This window comes from Corylus avellana, chromosome ca11, assembly GCF_901000735.1.
Source record: "Corylus avellana chromosome ca11, CavTom2PMs-1.0".
Taxonomy (NCBI): domain Eukaryota; kingdom Viridiplantae; phylum Streptophyta; class Magnoliopsida; order Fagales; family Betulaceae; genus Corylus; species Corylus avellana.
This window is the reverse complement of record NC_081551.1, coordinates 15578229-15600382: the sequence shown is the minus strand read 5'-3', so window position 1 is coordinate 15600382 and position 22154 is coordinate 15578229. Positions and strand designations below refer to the sequence as shown.

Genomic DNA, 22154 nt, shown 5'->3' with positions numbered 1-22154 from the left:
GATTGCTACAAAGCCAATGATAATCTAATAGAGGTAAATGTTAAACTAAAAGAAGTTAGTGAGAGTCCTCTCGTAGACAAAGGAATATATCAACGATTGGTTGGCCGGTTGATTTATTTATCTCACACCCCGTCCAGACATTGCATATGTTGTTAGTGTGGTGAGTCAATTTGTGCATTCTCCACGAGAGCCTCATATGGAAGCAATATATTGAATCCTTTGCTACTTCAAATTCTCTCCAGGTAAGGGACCGTTGTTTTTTACACTTGATCATTTAACAGGGAGTTTGAGTTGACACATAAGAAGTGTTAGAATATAATTAAATGACCGAATTCATCTCTTCTTATAAGTTTAAGTTGTTAGGACAAGTAATTATTTAACAAAAGGCTTGGTCTTAGATCAATCGAATTTTTGAATAAATATTTTCTAAGTAAGTTGGGATGGAAGATGCTAACCAACCAACATTTGCTGTTGGTTGATGCTTTAAAACCTAAATATTTGAAAAATCTCATTTCCTCAATTTGCCTATTAGCGCAGGGGGCTTTCTCTTGAATCCTTACTCTTCTCTCTTTTAGATTAAGAGCCTATTTATGATTGCGTTTGAAAAATAGAACTTTTAAGTCAAAAAACGCTTTTTGGCAAAAGTTTTATTTTTAAGTTTTTGTCAAAAATGCGTTTTGACAATTTTTACGCTTTTTGGACCCTTAAAAGCGCTTTTAATTTTATTTACCAAACGAATACTTTTTTCTTCAAGCGGACTTTTTGAGTGTTTTTTTTTTAAAATAAAAAATAAAAAAAAAAAGACTTTTTGAGTGTTATACGCACTTTTAAGCCCCTCATTCCCAAACAAACCCTAAACCCTAATGCCAATCTTCAAAACTCCATTGACCTTCAAATAGCTGACCTTACAAACCCCTCAAAATGGTCTTGGAATACTGCTCTAGATCATTAATATTCACCTCCTCAAAGTATCTCTTCTGATAATTGGATAAGAGCCAATTCACCCTGGGGGGCCAGTTTTCAGTCAAATCAACCCATGAAGCATTTATCCAAGCCCAGCCTACCAAACCCTCCCGTTTAGACCCTACTAATTGGAATTGCCTTTGAAATTTGAAACTCCAACACAAACTAAAGCATCTGCTCTAGAAAATTGTTTGAAACTCAGTGCCATTAACATTTAATATTGGCAATATTCACCCCATCAAGAAATTTAAAGAATTGGAACTGTCCAATCTGCCAATGACCTCCAAAAACCATTTAACATATATATTTTTTTTGGATTATACTTTTGCAAAAATAATTTGGAGAAGTTCAAAATGGCCCTTGTACTCATTTGTGTTCAGTAACCAGCCAATTGAAGCTTGGATCAAGGCCCTCGTCAAGCCTCTTTGCATGTTAGTCATCCCCAAAAGGAATTCTCTTGATTTCCAAATAATGGCAGACCAAATTTAGCTTGCAAGGAATCTTGTCCATAATAAAGCAATCAAGCATGAGATTTCCACCATTCTAAAGCAGATTTCACAAACTGCCATATCTCATTTTTTGGCTTGGCTGAACTCAGTTTGGAATCCTCCACTTTTGGATTCTTTTAAGGCTAACTTTGGCCATCAATAGAGCCAGTCTTTTCTCATATTGGATTTTTTCTCCTATTAAAGTTGAACCGCATTGAAGATTTCTAGAAGTACAATCTTTAAAGCACACCAGATTGCCAAGTGAGCCGCTTCCCATTGAATTCTTAGATGCATTCCCAATTTCTCCCCGTTTTTCTCTTTTGTTGGGATTAATTATGGTAAGACCCCCTTTTGTAACTTTCCCCATGCTAATAAAACAATAAGCAAGTTGTGGAGAATAAATATCCTTTATTAAAGAAAATATTCTGTAAATGAGTGAATCTCATTTGGCTTAGAAAAATGTATAAGCTAATGGGTAGGAAATGTTTGAACGAAATGTGAGGGAGGCCTCTGGGTGGGGCATGAAGATGGAATCTTATGTTCTCTCAATTGTCTCTCTTCACTTCGCTCATTTTCTGGTACTCCTTTAGTGCTTGTCCCATTAAGAGTCCGATCATTAATCAATCAAGAAATTATTCCATTAATTCCTACACCATTTCCTCACACTGCTCTCAAAAACCAATCACTCTTGTCCCCCTTTTTATCCTATCCTAACCTTTTCTCATTTTGGTCTATGAAAGATTTGCCCTCCGTTTCATTTTTACACCCCCCCCCCCAAATCCAACAACCCATGAAAAACTAGAGGCAAGAAAGTTGTACATAAACAATGTTCTTTTTATTGGTTTCTTATTCAAAATTACAATATAAATGTAATAAACAATTATGATTGAACAACTAATAATGTTACCAAGCACTATACCGCATGACCCAGTTGCCTCTGAATCCTGTGGAGTGTTTCAAAATTGGTGGAAATCAATAGAAGGGCACCTTCAAGATCTCTTGACAACGGCAGTGGCAAAGTAAGGATGGTGGCTGAATTCAAAAGAAACCTTCAGCTTGGGGTCGAGGGCTCCTACCTGACAAATGACATTTAGGGCAATGCTATTGTGCTCTGCCACTTGCTCTATCCTTCTGAGTTCAGCCAATTTGTCAGGGTCATTGGTAAAACTACTCTTGACCTCCTTTGCAATTCTCTGAGCATCTTTAAAGTAATTATACATAACCAGGGTCTAAGCAGAGAACGAGATATCAGTTACTCCATGAGAGAGGATTATAAAACCATGTACAGTGCAAAAGAAACACTTACAGAGATGCGAGCATATGTTGTCGATTCGTCGAATGCAGGGTATGAGATGTGATCAGGAACACAAGCTTTTTGCAAAAGTTCAAAGTGCTGGAAAAATCTCTGCAAAAGAAGTAACAAATTGTGCATATTAGACTAAAACCCATTCAGCAAAGTTAAATGGAAAACGTGGCAAAAGGCAATCAGGTTCACAACTAAAATGCCGAAACATTTCAAGAGAGATAATTTAGGATTTATCTCACGTGTAAATTAATGAATTTCATATGCAAAAAGTAGTGTCTTTCAAAAAGTTTTGAAGATGTACATCAGTAAAGACAGTTTGGTTTCTCCATCCACATCATGAAGTTTAAGTTTTGGAAAAACAACTAAATTGGCCTCAATTAGCTCGGTATTCATTATGCTACCATGTTTTCCCACCATGGCATGGCAGAATTCCTCCAGATATACAAACATAAATAAAATAGGATTAGAAGCAATGTTTTCCCACCATGGCATGGCAGAATTCCTTCAGATATACAAATATAAATAAAATAGGATTAGAAGCATACCTCCTGCTCTGTATTAAAAGGATTTGGACTTTGTAAGATCATGTTTTCATTCCTCAAAGCAGCAAGCATCTGGAAAGATTAGAATACATATAAGAACATTCGAGCATTTCTGTTTTCCTTTTTTTGTTCTCTGATAAATGATAAGTAGAGCATTTGAGTGGAAGATCTTTACACAAAACACCTATATTTAAAAATGGGCACAATCCATTGTCACATTCACAACTTAGAATCGCCTGTCTAATTTAAACTAGAAACACTTGCTTCAGAAACCTGTGCATGGTAGGGTTCTACCAACCAAGAACACCTAGAACCTTGCACAGGTTAGGATGTCAACTTCTATCCCTAGGCATCTTAAATGGCGTTCCCTAGAAGTGGTCATCCATGATATGATATCATAACTTATTGGTTAAAACAAACAGAATTACCATTGTGAGCCCCTCAACGAGACAAATTTGGCATTGAACAAACAGGACTGCTGGTGGGATTCGATATTCTCTTGCCACATCCTTTAGGGAATCCCTTTTTTTCTTTCCCTTTCGTTTATCTGTTCAACAGATGTATAGGAACACATCAAAGGGTATCAAAACTCGATAGAGATAGAATCAAATGCAGATTATAACAGAATGTATTTCAGTTGTTCCCAAATATCTTATTCCAGACAGAAAGAGGAAGAACCATGCAGAGGGACATGCCAAAGAGTATGATCCCTTCACCCAAAATCATCTTATCAGACAATCCTAGTCAGCCAATCTACAGGCTCTCTCTGAACTATTTGTCATATTTCTAGCCTACCAAAAGAACATAGCAGATTAAATGGTCATAATTATCCATTGTTAAAGGTGCAGAAAATCGGTGGGTTTGTGCATCATGATTCATCAAATGCAGCAAGTTTCTAAGTAGCAAGTGACAATTTAACAAGTATACTTACTAGTGTCATTCCTTGCCGCCATCTTAAGATGTGTTTTCTCTGCAAGCTTGATCAAGACAACATACATATACCAGTATACCATGCAATATTCACTCGGGGAATAGAGCTCCAACTCAAAACCCAATATAAGAAAACGGGAAGCTATCCAGTATGTTTGCTCCTCTACCCAAAGGAGGATATGTTGGAAAATTTTCATGCATACATTCTGCAAAACCACACAAATTTTGATTGAAAATAGACCCCACTGGTGAAAGCATTAGGGATTGATAATATTTAGCAAATTTATAAATCATACAAATTTTAGCCAAACAAGCAGATACAGACACTGCTACAATACAGGTAGGAGACAATTCAGTTAGACCTGTGGCAGACTAACATACCTCGTCATCCGGACTGCTCAAGACGTCTCCAAAATCCTTTCTAAATGCCAGCTCTAGCTGTTTGTCAACATATAACAGAACATAAATACATTTATTGTCAAGCACAATACTTCTTGTATAGCCAACATAATACTCATGGCTAAAGTGAAAATCAACAATTGTAAGGCATAAATGTCAATTTAGCAAAGGGTAACAACTGCCCTATGCAGAGTTCATATTTGCTCCCCATAGATATATGATACTCCGAACCATACAAGTGATTGTTCCAATTATATTTTCCGATTTGCATAATATACAGCTTGGGTGGCTGCAGATCACTGGCCTAAAAGTGATAGCTCACACATCAATTAAGTTAGAGTAATGGTACTTTTCACACCTATTTATCACTCATTTTACACCAGCTGATGGGGTCATAGCTTAAATGGCTAACACTTCTGTTTTTTTTGTTTTTTGTTTTTTTAAGTGGATGACACGTGAAACTACTTAAAACACATCACATTAACTAGTGTAAAATGGGTTGTGAAGAGTAGATTACTCATTAAAATTATCTATATATCATGTTTCAGTGTAAAGTGCAATTTTTAAGGGAAATCACAGGGTAAGATACCAGGGGGAAAGCAATAATAGTTAACAAAAAAGTGGGGTTTAAAGGATGCTTTTGAAAAATACCACCACTCAAGAAAACAGTAGCCACTACCCCACTGTAGCGAAGAATGAAAAATAAGAAAACACTCCAATATGATAACTTGCATGAAATCTGGACTACAAATATGAGACACACCTGTACATAGATAACACGCCAATCTTGTAGCATTTTCCCTAGCTTACGCCTCTGCCATGCAGAATTTGTACAAAGAACTTTGAGCTTATTAATCACTAACTGCAATACAAAATGAAATTGCACGTATTAGAAGTATCTTCCACAACAAACCAGAATGATGCTAACAGCTGTTTCACCTGCCCTAGTTGTACAATATATTCATTATTCTGGACTCAACCCAAACCAACCCAGCAAATAGAACAGCTAAATAAGACGGTAGGGTGAGATTAAATTCACTAAAATGACTCTGGAATACACAGCAAGGGCATACATAACTATAACAAAAGATGATATTGTCTTCACCTGTCCTAGTTGTCCAATATATTCATTATTCTGAATATCATGATTCTTTGTAACCTCGGGTAATGCTGCAGCTCTGGTGATCACAGCAAACATAGAATCCCGCCCATACAGTTTCCCATCTTGAACAAGCAGAAGCTGTTTATAAGTTATCAGGGTTGAGAATCCAGAATAGAAGAAAAACACAACAATCAAAACACTCCAACAAGATCAATAATTGTAAACATCTAATGCAACTCCTAAGCAAAAAATAGAAGCACATATTACAAAATGAGGAATTTGTTGTTGAGTCTGTAGTATCTATGTCAACATGTACTTTCCAAAGTGCACAATATCCTATCCGTGGTAAATCCTTCATGCTATAGTGTATAAACATATTACCTGGAGCCTTCGCTTCTCAAGTTCTAAGTCAAGATCCAGTCCCAGTTTATTCTTTGACTCACATGTTTGACCGCACAACAATTATCATCACCATATACATCAGCTTTAGTTTAATGTAACATCACCTGCTTCTTCTCCACTCACATGACAGTTTACATTTTTCAAAGTTTTAATGAACTTGATTATTCAAAATATAAACACTTAGCAAGCAGAAACATTTTTTTTTTCCAAAGTAAAATCATTATTTGTTTATGAAGCAGCAATGGAGAGTAGTCTTCACTTTGTCCAAATCCCTCTCCTCCCATGCATTTAACCCAAGTAAAGAGGGAGAGATACCACTAAGCATGCAGACAAAATTTAGGTATTTGTTTCTATCACATCTGATGTGGGACAAAATAATTAAAAAAATCGCACAGCAAAATTAGGGGAAAAAGCTAAGAGAAAATAAAAAAAGAAGAGACAGAAGCTAGAAAGAGAGAAGCCGGGAAAGAGAGAAGAGAGAAGAAGTTGGGGAGAGAAAGAGAAAGAAGAGGGGGAGAAGAGAAGGAGAAGGAGAGAGAAAATCACTTTCTCATAATTTTATTTTATCAAAAGCCGCCTCCATTGGAGTACAATGCATGCTTAAATAGACTCCGACTAAACCCTAGGGCAACACCCATTATTGAATTACCCAAACTAATTTAGGGCAACACTTAATACCATTGACTCTTGAAAATTAAATACTAATAAATTGCTCCACATCATTCTCCCCTAGTAGAAGAAAACTTGACCTCGAGTTTTGAAATGCTAAAAGCTTAAAAACATGTGCTCAAAAATTTTAAATCCAAGCCAACCTCCAAGTCTTGAAAAGGATCCAACCAGCAAGATTCCAAACCCCTTTTTTTTTTTTGTTCTTTGCTTTGCTGGCTCTCACTATATCTCTTCCTGTGTTTGACCCGCTGACCAAAGCTTCTTTTTGTTCTTTTTGAGCAACAAAACAATTCGTATGTATGGTCATCTCACACAACATCAAGGGCAGCAAGATTTGGGGTGTGGAGGCAGCATGGCTGGGTGCGGTGTGCAGTTGCAGTTCCTGACAGTGGCTACAGCAGCAGAGACAACACAAAAGCAAGGGGAGAGTGGCGGCGCTACAGGGTAATGCCGGTGAGGGGTTGTTGGCTGATAATATGCTGCCAGGCTGCAGGTTGACGGAGAAGACAGCCGACCGGTGAGTCAAAGTGTTTAGGTGTTTGGGTGTGGCTGAAGCCCTGCGAAGGAATCTGCCGAAGTCATTGGTGGCAAAGTGGTGGTGGATTTGGGTGATGGGTTGTGGCAGTGCGTGAGTGATGGGGGATTGCCAACTGTTAGGGTGGATCTTTGCTCCCGATTGGTAGGTCCCAATGGCTGACGTTTTGCAATGGTGTTCTCTCTCTCTCTCTCTCTCTCTTTTTAATTGGATTTGTGTGTTGGTTAGCAGTTGGGGGTGTAGGTGTTTCAGCCGTGGTGCAGTTATGCTGTGTGACACAATGCCAATGGCTGGCAATGTGGTGGCTTGTGGTTCTTGGGTCGGGTTGGTTTCAATGGTTGGGACAGTTTTATTGATTTATTTTTTCCCTGTAATGCCAGTGGTTGCAGGTGTCTTGGTGGTTGGTAGAATTTAGGGTTTGATTTGGCTGGCAGAAAAGAGGCTTGGGATGGCAGGCAACAGCTGTTTTGGAATGGTGGTTGTCATGGCTTTGGCTCGGTTGGGTAGCAAGGTCATGGATCGCACGGTTGTTATGGGAAACAATCAGGATAGGCTTTGATACCAATTTGATGCGGGACAAAATAATTACAAAAACCAGATAGCAAATTAGGGCAAAAAAGCTAAGAGAAAATAAAGAAAGAAGAGACGGAAGCTAGAAAGAGAGAAGAAGCTGGGGACAAAGAGAAAGTAGGGAGATCATAGACTCTTAAAAATTAAATACTACTACGGGCTTGTTTGAGTGTGTGTTTGAGGGACCTAAAAGTACGTTTAATACTCAAAAAGTTCGTTTGAAGGAAAAAATATATGTTTGGTAAAAAAAATTGAAGGCAATTTTAAGGGTCTAAAAAGCCTAAAAATGGCCAAAACACTCTACAAAAGCTTGAAAATGAAGTTGTTGCCAAAAAACGTTTTTTGACTTAAAAGCTCTATTTCTCAAACACAATCTCAAACATGCTCTAGCTTGCTTTGCATCAAAATCGGATCCCAGTTGAGTACAAGGGTGGTACTTCCATAGGGGCATTCACATGCCTAGAAAGCTCAGAACATAACTTTTATAAGCATAAAAGAACTCGAAGCTTGTTTTCTAGATAAAGGATTTAGTAACCTAAATAACCTAATGATTACAGTGACAGTCAATAGCTGCAATCCTCAATTAACAAAATAGGAAGAAAAAAACAGTCATCAAATCAAAAAAATACAAAGAAGCCAGACGCAGTAAAAACCAACCTGGAGATGAGCTCTTGCAACCAAATCAGGTTGAGACTTTTGGAACTGAACCACAAAGTGCAAAACACCTTCTAACAATGGGTCCAACGTGTAGGAACATATAATGTCTAGATCATGAAGAAGTTTCACAAAATAATCAATGGCCTGGCAGAACAGAGACAAAAATATGTTAGGATTTTTATTTTTCTTTTGATCAATATATAGAAGATAAGCAAAGTACATTACCGGAGATATAAGAAATAATTCTCTAAATTCTCACCATTTTCCAAGAAAGAATTTTAATCGTGCGTGGTGGAGTAGGAGCAGATAATCTACAATTTAAGCTAGCATCAAATCCAATTGGTTGACAACCTGAAGCAGTTGTTCTATCTTCTGTGTCATCATCACAAGCTCCACAGGCAATAGATCTAAGAAATTCTGCTGATTTACGAATGCATTCTAGCTCTGATATGCAGGTGGCTATATGTTTCCTCGCCAACTCCAAACCTCTCCCTTGAGGCCGCCTCATAGACGTAAGAACATGGTAAAAATGCTGAAAACAAAGGAAAGATATTGAAAATACTAATCAAACAAAACATGACCTTCGTTTGGTCCATGGAAAAGAACAAATATCATAAAAAAGGAGTACAAAATGCCACGGTGTTGATACACAAATGCAAGAGGAAACCACCAAATAAAGCTAATCATGGGCAAAGACATTTGCTAAAAGTAAATACGAAGGTAGAACCAATTTTTTTTCCTTCTTTTTGCTCATATGTAGCAGAACAGAGATGTCAAACCAGCACTTTCAGAGTTATACACATAAAGTTTGGAAAAACAAGAGGGATAAAACACAGAATATTATTGATGAACTGAATATCAGATCACTATTGCCAACAACGAAAAAAAATGATGATATTAACTGACGCATCTTTTTGAAAAACTTCAGTGTTACAAGCAGCTCTTGAAGTCTTTCAGAGAGAAACGAAATATAAGTTAAAAGCGCCAAAGATATATAAAAGATGCTATGCATTGATGCACATGATCATGATGCAGAAACAACAAAAAGGGTGCTAACAGAGGATAAACATATGCTTCCACGCAAATACATATGATCATAGATAATGCAGAGACTATTCTAAATCAATTACAGAATTTTAAGAGTCTACACAGGATAAGACCTTACGAAAGCGTAAACGGCATAACAAGGCTTTGCAGTAGCCTTCTTCCAGATCAACATTTTCTTGTAATGGCTCTATATCTGCATCAAACAGCTAGTAAATACATGGGAAAAAAACTCTAAACATTTTAACTTACATGCAGTAAGAAAGTGCATCAGATCGTATAAAGAATAAAGTACTATCAATTGCAAAAGGCAAATATAATGAGTGAAAATTTAATCAGACTGGAGATAACAAAAACAGTATATTTGCCACATGGCTCAAATAGAGACCTTTGTTTGCTACTACAATTAGTATACTGTTGCCAGCATACTGTCAAACATTCTTTAGTGACCACTTCTTATATTTCACACTATAGCTACAGCTATGGTCTTGCAATTATAATTATTAGCTAAACTAGGTAAGGACCCTGGTAAGGAATGTTATATACCTAAGCATTAACCACCATGGCTTCTCTCTCTAGTTTTAGTGAGAGAAGCTCTCAGCCTTTCTTCAGAGAAAATCCCTCATCTCCCCGTGAGATACCCGTCTCCTTCGTGAGTGCCGGGAGAGGAGGTATGGCTCTTGTCTCCATCCTTCTCCCCCCCTTCCCTTCCCTTTCTCTGGATTATTTTTCCGTTTTCCAACTTTTTCCTCTCTTTTTCTTTGGTTTTTCTTGTCTTTCCTCTTTTTGTCTTTTGTATGCAAGCCAGTTCTACAACTCCTTTGCCTCCACCACCACACGCTTGGCTCCTCTCTGGCCTCCTCCTCTTTCTACTGTCCATCCCTCTCAAGCGGTGAAGCCCACACACCATCCTTGAATGCGCGATTTGAGTCTCTAAAACTCAGATCTGCCATCCACTCACCCCTACGCCTCCCCTCAGCATCACCACCCACTCCTGCTTCCCCCTCCCCATCGCTTTTCTCCACCGAAGCTACAGACTGTTGGCTTTTGTCCCCCCCTGTTAAGTGTGCCCCTTATTTGGCTGTAGAGGCATAATAAACCAAAGTCCTTTGAGCTTCAGTGGTTGGGCACCTCTTCTGTGGAACTTTGATTCGAAGCTCCTCTTCAATGGATCAAGATCTGGTTTTTATAATGCTGACTATCTTGATGCGGTCTCCAAGCCACTTTGTTGTGGCTGCGGTAGCAAGCAGGCTCTCCTGTGCTCTGCATCTTCAACCGTCTTTCAGAGTGTTTCTCGGATTTCTATCCAAGAAACATTGAACCGGGTCATTTTATGACCCATTACCATATATTTGTTTGGTTTTTTTATCCTAGCACCGTATTTAAGCAAAATGTGGACAGGTTTTTAAATCGTTTGCAATCTTGACAAACAATGTTTTGCTTTAAAAGGAGAAAAAAAGTAAGGTTCAACCGTTCAAGCAAGTGATATGACAACTACCTTCTAGCACTCTTCTTTTTGATGAATGGGCTTTGCAAGCACGCAATTGGCGAGAAATTGTTTCTTCAACGGCATTTAGCAACGATAAGCACTTTTCATCTCCATCCCCATCCAAAGGAAGGCCGTATGCCATTGTAAATAGATCCTCTTCCTGCCAAAGAAAAAAATGAGATCGAATGTATTTCCAGAAACATACCATTTCGCCACTTTTTTCTTTTTCATTTTTTTTTTATTTTTAAAAAAAGGATGATTAGAAACAACAGAAAAATTGCCAAAGTGCAGTTAATGAAGCTTTTCATTTGGGCTAAAAATGAACTCTTTGGCCGAGAGGATTTCCAAAAATATTTACTTACATGCATACCAAACAACTCCCTGAGGCAAAGTCTACTTCAGATTAGGAGGAAAAATGAGACCAAATTTGTTCCATAAAATGAAGAGAGGCAAAAAGAGTTGTTGGAATACTTTACTTCATGTGTACGTGCATCTGAGACAACTGAAATAACTGCCTTGCAGGTAGCACGTATGACTCTGCAGTAAGAATGAAGCAAGGCATGTGAAGATGTCCTATCAGGCCTCAAAAGATAGATACAAGAGAAGACAGTTTGTGCCAATGAGTGACCCTTGTGCCACGTAGCCTGCAATGTAGGATCATCATTTAGATCAGTGTAAAGATTAGGTAAGATCTACGTAGAAGATTATAATCTAGATATAAATACATATAAAAAGTTGTTAAGACCAAAGCAGCACGGACATGGGCATAGGATATGGTTATGAGCCAGGACACAGCTACTCCAATCTATGTATGCATGTTTGTGTGTGTGCTGCATGCTTTCCTTTTCAAAAAACAAAGAACAATTTTTGATATAGAAGATATAACCTGCACCAATGTTAGATAAATTTTACACCAGACTTCATATATTTTTGTGGTTCAAAATAAGAAAAAGCAGGGGTTGTAAGAAAAAATATATATAGTCCATCTATATAAATGAATGGTTACAAAGAGGGTAGGTTTTGTATATCAGTTGACAGAGAGAGCGAGTGAGAGAGAGAAGAGATGGAAGGAGAAGCAATTGTATGGCCATGTTTGTTAAAGTTTTTGTTTTTATCTTTTATTTTCTGTTCTCAAAACAAATACATTAATGAACAAGTCAAAACATAAAACACTTTTTATAAATATGTATTCTTGCCATGTGCTTAACTTTTGTAAAGCTTAGAGGTAACTTTTTGTTTTTTTGTTTTATTTTTTTTTTGTTTTATTTTCTTTTTTTTAAAAAAAAGATCAAAGCCACCCGCAACTGACCTTTTTTTTCTCTTCTAATTTTTTATTTTTTATTTATTATTTTATTTTATATTTTTACAAGTAGGGTTCTACATCTATTTGGGTTTCTCAAAACAAGCAGATGTACACTATAGAAAACAAAATAGGATCCTCTCCATTTCAAGTAATATGGAGAGAATCCATTTCATGATCCAAATTAAATTTCACAAACCTAATGGTGTATATGTTGTCACATGGTGAATATGTTGCCATGTCATTCTAAAAATTTAAATTACATAGCATTATGTACACCATTAGATGCAACAAAACAAAATCTTGACCGTGAATTTGATATTCTCCATTTCAATCCATAGAAAACATTTTCTCAGAAGTGGAGCCCACCAGAAAATACTTCTAAAACCAGTTTTCACTTTTATTTCACATCAAAACAGTTTTTCAAACCAAAAACACAAAACACTTCCCAAAACACATTAACAAATATACCCTATGATTCTTCTATTCCTTCATTACTATCATCATTGAATGACTCTTGTTTTCAGGTGGAATAAGATTCATATCCTTTTGCCTTTCTCAAAAGCAGAATTTATGTCCCTTAATGTTTCACTAGACGTCCATAAATGGGGAAAAAAAGAAACAATACAATTTCGTAAAGAGTTGGGTAAGGCAATCAAGGCCAAGGCTATGTCTATGCTACATATGGAAGACATGGAAGACTAATCATAAAAAGTAATATTGCAGATACCTCACATGCTAGAAGATAGTCCATGATGTCAATGGTGCATTGAACATCAACAGTTTTGTAAAAGCTAATAGGAACCGGAGCAGCACCATTCTCAATGGCTTCATCAACAGAGTAGTATTTACAAACCATACCAGAATCCATCTTCGGGTCCATTATCTAGTAAAATTAACAATTACAAACTAAGAAATATAGATTAAGCATGTAAAGGGAAAAATAGATTAAGCACATAAAGGACTAAATAGAACATAAACAGAATGCAAAATTATGCAACTCTTTGCATTCAAGATCCTACATTAGAAAGAAAAATACACATATGAGATGAAAAAAACTTTTTATTTTTTTTATTTTTATAAATAGTTGAGATATCATTAAAAGCATAAGATGTCTCCCGGTACATAGGAAGTATAAAAGAGAAAACAGCTAACTAGAAAAAAAAAAACCAAAACAAAACAAAACAAAACAAAAACAAAAAATGCACTTGTCTAAAGATACAGAGGATTGAAGATTAAAGACTTAGGCCCTTTCAATGTCCTCTCACGATTCTCAAAACTCCAGCCATTCATTTTCTCTATAGACACCACGAAAAGCACGAAAGCACCATCTTTCACAAAACGACATTCCAAATGCTACTCTCAGTCCACCAACAAGCATGCAAGTCAACTACTCATTTAGACTTAACCCAAGACAACTCAAATCAACTAAAGAAAACATTCCATAAGGCACAAGCAACTTCACCATGGAGAAAAAGATGGTCCATAGACTCCCCATTCCTTTTACAAGTACAACACCTATCAACCACAATGACATGCCACTTCCTAAGATTGTCCATAATAAGGATCTTTCCTAGGGCCACTGACTAAGCAAAAAAGGCCACCCTCAAAGAAACCTTAGTCCGTCAAACACTTTTCTAAGGGAAAAGAAAGCCATCATTACAAACCAAAACACTATAAAAGGATTTAACATCGAAAAGGAACCCACCAAAGCTTGTCTTTACCTTCGTATCTCACTCTAACTAAATACAACACCTTGAAGAACGAGGAAAAAGACATCCACCTCCCAATCATGAGCCACTCTAACAAAGCTTATGTTCCACTAATTGAAGCCACTAGAAAACACTGAGCTGCTACAGAAGCATCCTTCGCGCAAGAACTACCATATAAATCTGGAAAGGCTTCCTTAAGGGCCATATTCCTACAGCACAAATCATGCCAGAATCTAACCTTGAAGCCACCTCCTACCTCAAATCTGATGATTCCCCCAACCCTTCATAGTATTCTTCCATAACTCTACCCCATACGCCCCAAGAGGCTCATTAGGAGCCACCCCACCCCCCCAAACACACACACAGTTCAAACTGTCAAATTTAAAGTCCACCACAACTCTCCACCAAGCCTTCCTTTCATACACATAGTGCCATAGTCATTTTCCTAAGAGAGCATGATTGAACATCAGTAAGTTTCGAACCCACAACCCTCCCTCAGAGATTGGAGAATAAACTTTGCACCAGTTTACCAAGTGATATTTGAACTCTTTGCCCAGCCCAGTCCTTAAGAAATCTCATTGAAGCTTCTCAATACTGTTTGCAATACTCCCTAGGGAAGAGGGACATGAAATACATAGGCAAATTGAAAATTGTGTTCTTTATAAGGTAGCCCTACCACCCTTAGACAAATACATCATTTTCCAACTAGCCAAATAGCTAACTAACTCTATATTTTTTCAATAACACCGTCACAAATAGGCTTGGTTTTGTCACCATTCATAGTTTTCACTACCTCCAACACCTCCCCTTCCACAAAAACTCTCTCAAACCAAATAGCCACAGCCTCATCAATAGAGTCAAAAGAAAGGTTGTCCAACAATGGCCTCCAACTGAACTTTTCAGTGAACAACTTTTTACATACTGGACAATGTGCTCGTTGATCTCCAACCGGTTGGTAGAAATTGTACCATCAACCAACAAGGAGTCAATGGAGTTCTTCATTCTGTTGGAATTAGCCATTTTGTGAAAACAATTGTGCACTTATCACCCTCCCTTAACCACTAGATGCTAGATTTCTGCCTCTAACTCACCTCATCCATGAGAGTGGATCTCTCTAACTCGTTTACAACTTTTGCATTCTTCAGTCTGACTTCAGTACTAAAGGCCCTCTCTTCTTCAATGATATCAAAAACATGAAGCTCCTCCAAAAGGATCTTTCTCTTCCTCTCTTTCCATTTTCTTAAATCAGCTTTCAAAGCCTTGAGCTTGCAGGCTAAAATAAAACTTAGCCTTGGAAATGATAAGAGTCCCACCATTGTTTCACCCTGTCTATAAAACACTCAGACTTTAGCCACATGTTTTCAAATTTGAAGTACCTACTACTTCTTTGAAAGTCACCATGGTCAAAGAGAAACGGGAAATTATTCGAGCAAAGTCTAGGTAGCCTCCTTTGGGACACACTAGGAAATTGTGCTTCCAATGCCAGAAAGACAAGAAATCTATCAATTCTAGACCAAGAGGGTGACTCCCGATTATTTGACCAAATAAAAATTCTGCCAACAAAGAGGGAGGTCTATCATGCCTGATAAAAAATGAAGTCAAAGAACAACACCATAGCTAGGCATAAACGAGCTTCTCCACATCTCTCACTGGTAGCTAATGAAAATAACTTAATAACATTCAAATGAAAGTTACTGTATCAATTCAATTTAGGTGACATGCAATGAGCATACAGCATAGGGATAACTTGCTCATAGCATCACATAATATGAATTGAGATTGAGTATCACATCACACAACACTGCAAGATATTGAAGAAAGTTTTCCAAGAATGCAAAAGATTGGACCAATAAAACTTAAAATAAAAATAAAAAAGCCCAAGCAGAACTGGCAGAAAAACATTAAAATGGCATAAGCAAAGAGGGCATTCCTTCAATTTCCTTCTCTCTTTTTTTTAATTTTTAATTTTTTATTCCTTTTATTTTTTTTTTGTCATTAGATCATTAGCATTTTGGCTCTTCATAATCTTTTCTGGACACATTGATGTTCTTGATTTCAAGCAGTGATCTACTCAAATTGCACTTGATTCCTGTATACTTTTTATGTACTTGAACTTAGCCTTTGTTCTTCTCTTTCAAATAAAATGTATGCTTAACAAACAAGAAAAAGAAGGTTGAAAATGCCATCAAACTAGCACATAGAAAAACATGTTTTGGAAATGCTATTTAATCTGAAATAAATTGTTCAAGAATAAACATAATTTATATTTAAAATCAGAACTAGGAGAAAAGGGTTAAGCATAATCTAATACATCGCAAGTACCTCCAAAGCAGACATGGCAGCAAAAAGATTGAAATTATCTCCATGAATGAGCTCACCATCTCGAAGATCTGTGACCGAACATTATGAAAAGAAACTAGAATCAAGGGTAAAGCTAACAGCAGGTTAATAGGGCAGAACGATCTTCAGGTTTCAAAACCCAGAAACCAGAGGTAGTGAGGAAGTGATACTAACAGTCACAAAGAATCTATAACTTGCATCAAACAATTAAATTTATATGTTAATTCTGCCATGCAAATTTTGCACCTAAGACTTCAACCCCAACCCACTCTTTTACCGCCTGATATAAGGTTTGAGTATATATCTCGAAAAAAAAGAAAAAAAAAAAAGAAAAAAAATAAAATAAAATAACTACTTATAAAACAAAAAGGGCCAATCAATTGAGAACGTGGACATCCACACGATGCAAATGTCACACAGAATATGATTTCATTCCCATTTCAATCTAGTACTATAGCGCAAATGGTTTGGCCTTAGATAGGAAGAAAAACTAACATGTGCACGCACACACAAAAGAACAGAATGAAGAATGATTAACATCTCTTTAACTGCTGGTTTATTGGGCAGGAGACTATTTGTAATTGTTTGATTTGGGTCTGGTTTTGTTGTAAAGAACTGAGTTCCAGCTTGGTCCCACTAAAATGAGAATGGTTTGTACATGATCGCACCCTTCAATACGATTGTATAAAGTAGTCTCTTGACTTGAATCCATGCACTTAACCTTGATAGCCCGAGACTTTTGCCATTGCACCAAACAACTCCCCAAAAATATTGTATTTAAAAAAGAAAAAAAATAAATAAATAAAAAAATCTTCAACTAGCTAAATAAGTTCATATGACTCAGTTCAATGAACATCCATGCTTCCTGGCGTACCAAATAACAAAATATAGATTTTCAATAAGAAAAACAAAAGCTGGACATTATTCACATTTATTTTCTTTTCCTATACAGCCTCAGAAACAAATGAAGCATCAGAGTTATACCCTTTTCACTCAATTTTCATAATTTAGTTTGTTAAAAAACTAAAAAATTAAACTTTACTTTTTCAATAAACTGCACAACTCTGTCAGTTCTCAATTGAACTGATTCTTTTGTTTCCCACGGAACAATGTAAAACAAAAATCCAATCTCCATCATCCTTCCCTTACTTCTCCATTTGTTTTTAGATGAATGAGTAAATTTCATTCAAACAAACTCCTCCATTTTCTCAGCAACCAAACACAGCTTCGTTGTTTTCAATCAGACATTGAATAAAACCACAGATCTTCATTGAGATAATCAAAGACAAATCACTCTTTTGGCTCCCGAGGAAAAAAAAAAATCAAACAATTAATAATGCTTAGTTCACTTTAGTAAAGCGTAAGGTTCAAATACTCTTTGCTTTTCATTTATTTTCTCGGCAAGCAAACAGAGTGGAATCAGAGCTGGTAAGTGAATTCAGGCAAGAAGGAATCGACCTTCGCATGCGGCTTCGAGGAGGAGTGACACGTCAGTCCAGACAGTGTTATCGCCGGAGGCAATGGAGGCGCCTTCGGGTACGGCGACGTCCACGGCCGCGGCCGCTTCCTCTGCACCCTTCTCTGCCATTTCGCTGAAGCTTCGTCCTCTGCGCCTCCGACTCTCTCTCTCCCTCTCTCTCTCGCTGAGTCTTTGGAGGACAGATTTGACTGTTTTGGGATTCGCAGGTTCCTCCTCGCTTTGCTTAGAGCATCTTAACAAACACGGTAACACATTAGGTCGTCGTTTTTGTTTAGGATTCGTGTCGCGTGGGTTTGCGTCAGGGTTTTAAGGCATGGGCATGAGACGGGTCGGGTCTGGATATATCGGCTCCATCCTACAGCAAGGCTATCCTGAGTTGACTTCATCGGTCTTACCATGAGCTCTTCTTCTGATTTGATGCATCACGAACTAGGAAATCCATCACTCGAGCCAATCAAGGTTGATTTAATTTAATTGATCATGATTAATCAATTGGGGGAGGGTAAGATTTTCGCCCCTACTTGCTTCTTCGTAAACTATTTTTTTTTTTTTTTTCTGAATTTGAAAATAAAATCTTTAAATTACTAATGTATTTTGCATTTTTCTAGTGAAATTGGTATGAGAAATGGTATTTTGCATTTTTTTCAGCATACTCAGCTAACATGGTATGCTCAATCTACCTTTAGATTAATCTTATATTCCGTTTATTTTGATGTAAAATGTTTTTTAATTTCTGTCGAAAAATATTATCAATAAAAATGATTTTGCTTAAAATATTTTTAAGCATTTGACTCACATGGAAAACGAGTGATGGGGCAAAACAGTTAGCGACTTGGGCAACTCTCAACGAAATTTCGACAAAGGTACGACAAAAGTCCGACGATTTAAGTTCCAAAAAATATTTAGAAAGCCCCTACTATCAGGTCATGGTGTAAACCAACCATTTTACAGCATCCAATTACCATATGACATATCATCAATTTAAAAAAAATGTAAAAAATAAAAGTGAGAACAACTATACCAAATCAAAATGAGGAGAAAAAAAAAAAAAAAAACCCTAGCCGGCCAGGCCCAGGCCAAACCCACGTCGTGGGTTTGGAAACACCCACGAGCCAGCCGTGGGTCACCCTTTCCGGCCACTTTTTTGCCAAACCTAGCATCAAAATCCGTTTTTAATGCCTCAAAACTTGTTTCAAATGCCTCAAAACTCGTTTTTTTATTCAAAACTAAAATTTAGAGAGGGAAGGTTTACCCTTTAGGGATTCTATCATCCTAAAAAGATTCATCGGAGAGGGCTGCCACATGTCGTGACCCAGTCGTGGATGTGGCAGGTGAATGGTGGGAGAGAAAGAGATGATGAGAAAGTGGGGGAGAAAGAGAAGAAGATGAAATAAAATTTTCATTGACAATGAACCAGAGAATATGAGAAAGTGGGAGAGAAAGAAAAAATCCAATATTTTTGTTCCTATTCTATCATGTGTAACTAACTAATGTGTACACTGCCTTCTACCGGATGCTACAAAATATCACTTTTGCATAGATTTGATAGAAGGTTTATCCAAATATTTAATGGCTATAAAAATACAAAATAGCATTTCACAGCCGGTGTTGCTCTAAACATCTTGTAATGCCCTCTCAATTGCCAAATATTATTTTTCAGAAAATAGAAAAAAGGATAGTTACCCATTACACAAGTCTCATTCGGAGTAATTCTTGTAGCTCCAAAGTCCAAATCATCTAGCAATGATTATAATTTTTCAAATTATCAATTATTCTATCCAAAAATTTTCCTGGTGCACCTGTTGAACGCCAAGAATAAAATCTGTCGAGCGAAATTATGAAGTATAGAATTTTTTATTTTTAAATTTTTCTGGGCATAATGTATAGAATCTTGAAGTGATGATGTCTCCTCGGATTCTTCATAAAGCTTTTCTCTTTCTTTTTCTTTTTCTGAGCGTATTCTCTCCTTCAAGCTTAAAGCAAGAATCCAACCTTGAGAGTTGAAATTTTAAAGCCTTCAAGCACTTTGTTCGAAAACGCACCAACTGTTACTCCATTGAGCTGCATGTTCTAGAACTTCTAATCAACTGCACCGGAAAGAAAAGATAATAGAAGAAAATTAAAAGCGGAATAAAAAAAATATAAATAAAAATTTTACGTGATTCGGTTTATGATCTACATTTATAGGATTGATCAATTGATAAATTTACAATAAAGAGGATCATATTTATAGGGAGGTGAAAAGAATACCAAACCATATGAGTGGGCAAATCAAATCATATTTAAATGTAGAGTTAATTACCTTTTTAGTACTTAAGTTTTTATTTTTTCCCTCCTAAGTTTCAATTCGTATCGCAGATGGTACATGACTTATGGGTAAATACCAGTTTAGTACCTCTGTCACCATTTCGTCAACTAAACTAATAGACTGTAATAGAGGTAGTTTAGGCCACCCCTGCAGACGGTCTGGGGATGGTTTGACCACCTCCATGGCCTCTAGGGAGTGGCCGCCACCCCCAAGGCCTTTGGGGGTGGTTTTAGTCACCCTTTTTTTGCTATTGGGGTGGCCGAACCACCCCCAAGGGCCTTAGGAGTGGTTAGGCCACTCTCAGGCGAGCCGCAGGGGGTGGCCGAAACCACTCTCATGGTTGTTCGTTAGTTTAGCTAACAGAAAGGTGATAGAGGTATTAAATTGATATTTATCTGTAAGTTAAGTACCATTGGTGATACGAATTAAAACCTAGGTGAGAAAAAATAAAAACGTGAAAACCTAGGTACTAAAAAGGTAATTAATCTTAAATGTATTCAAATATGATTTGATTTTATTACAATCAATGTTGAAATCAAATCTCATCAAATATCACAATATATTTAAACACACTGAACACACTCGTTTGGACGACTTCCAACCAAAGCTCTAACCAAGCTATATATTTTGTCCAAATTTTTAGACTTCTATTGTCAACCTATTTTGATCCAATAAGCATTGGAATTGGAAAGTCTTCATAAAATAAAATGTTTTAACCCTTTGAATTAGCTTTGCAATGTCACTAAGATTGTTTTCATCTGATCACTACAAAAAACCGGTCATTTTCTGACGTGGCAAACAATGTCTATTTTTTGCCACATCAGTAAATGCTGACGTGCTAAAATTGGCACGTCAACAAATTTTTTATTGACATGTCAAAAGTAACACGTCAAGATTTACTGACGTGTTAAATATGACACGTCAGTATTTTCTGACGTGTCAACTTTTGACACGTCAGTAAATTTTACTTCAATTTAATTTTCAAACAATTTATTTAAATAACTTTAAATTTTATAATTTACTGACGTGTCAAAGTTTGACATGTCAGAAATTACTGACGTGCTACTTTGACACGTCAGAAATTTCTGACGTGTCAATTTAACACATCAGTAATTTCTAACATGTCAAAGTGGCACGTCAGAAATTATTTAACACATCAGTAATTTCTAACATGTCAAAGTGGCACATTAGAAATTTCTGACGTGTCACTTTGACACGTCAGAAAATTATTGACGTGTCTCTTTGACACGTCAATACTTTCTGACGTGCCAAATATGGCACGTCAGAATTTCTTATAATTTTTTTTTTTTTTTTGGTTTAATATCATGTTTATAATATATTTTATATATTTAATCTAACTTTTGTTTTTTATTAGGAAGGATTTTAAATGAAAATGAGACTCAAAATCTTTCCAGATCTTTATTAATTAAATAAAAATATTAATGTTGCTCTTGCCTTTGATTTATTATTCTTCATTCGCTTAGTATAGAAATTAAAATCTAATTATCTCTATGTCTTTTTTTTTTCACGGAAAAACACTATTTAATTGGAGATAAAACAAACAAACATGAAATGAACTTGTCGTTGCATCCAAATAGCTAGGTTTTCTTCTTAATTCATGAATTCTTTCTTCCTTGTCTTGATCATCTTCATTTCGATCTTGTCAATCAATCGGACCATTTTATAAAGCTGTTTTAGTGTACAACAAACAGTTATATATACAACGGAAACGATGACAACTTCATATATTTTTCCTATATATATTTATATATATATGTATGTATGTCAAAACTTCAATATGAATAATGTTAATTTTATTATTTCAAGGAGATTCCAAATGAACGAGGAAAATGTTACATATCCTTTAGGTTTGAACCGCATGCACGTTACTAAATTATTATCAATTTAGTGATCATTA

The 22154-nt window shown here is 36.5% G+C and overlaps 1 protein-coding gene across 2 annotated transcripts; it reads right to left on the bottom strand.

Annotated features, from left to right (window-relative positions):
- Positions 1-2264: 2264 nt before the first annotated feature.
- LOC132165553 (uncharacterized) lies at positions 2265-18192 on the bottom strand. Of its 2 annotated transcripts, XM_059576173.1 has the most exons (16): positions 17907-18192; positions 16431-16498; positions 13127-13282; positions 11573-11740; positions 11106-11256; positions 9724-9803; positions 8823-9095; positions 8564-8707; positions 5734-5868; positions 5392-5490; positions 4611-4667; positions 4231-4435; positions 3728-3846; positions 3303-3371; positions 2758-2856; positions 2265-2680 (listed from the first exon to the last, which is right to left on the bottom strand). In XM_059576173.1, exons 1-16 carry the CDS (start codon positions 18034-18036, stop codon positions 2441-2443), a joined length of 2193 nt encoding a protein of 730 aa, XP_059432156.1. In that variant the 5' UTR covers positions 18037-18192; the 3' UTR covers positions 2265-2440. The 2 variants fall into 2 exon arrangements, with proteins under 2 accessions (XP_059432156.1, XP_059432157.1); XM_059576174.1 differs by lacking the exon at positions 13127-13282.
- Positions 18193-22154: the final 3962 nt, after the last annotated feature.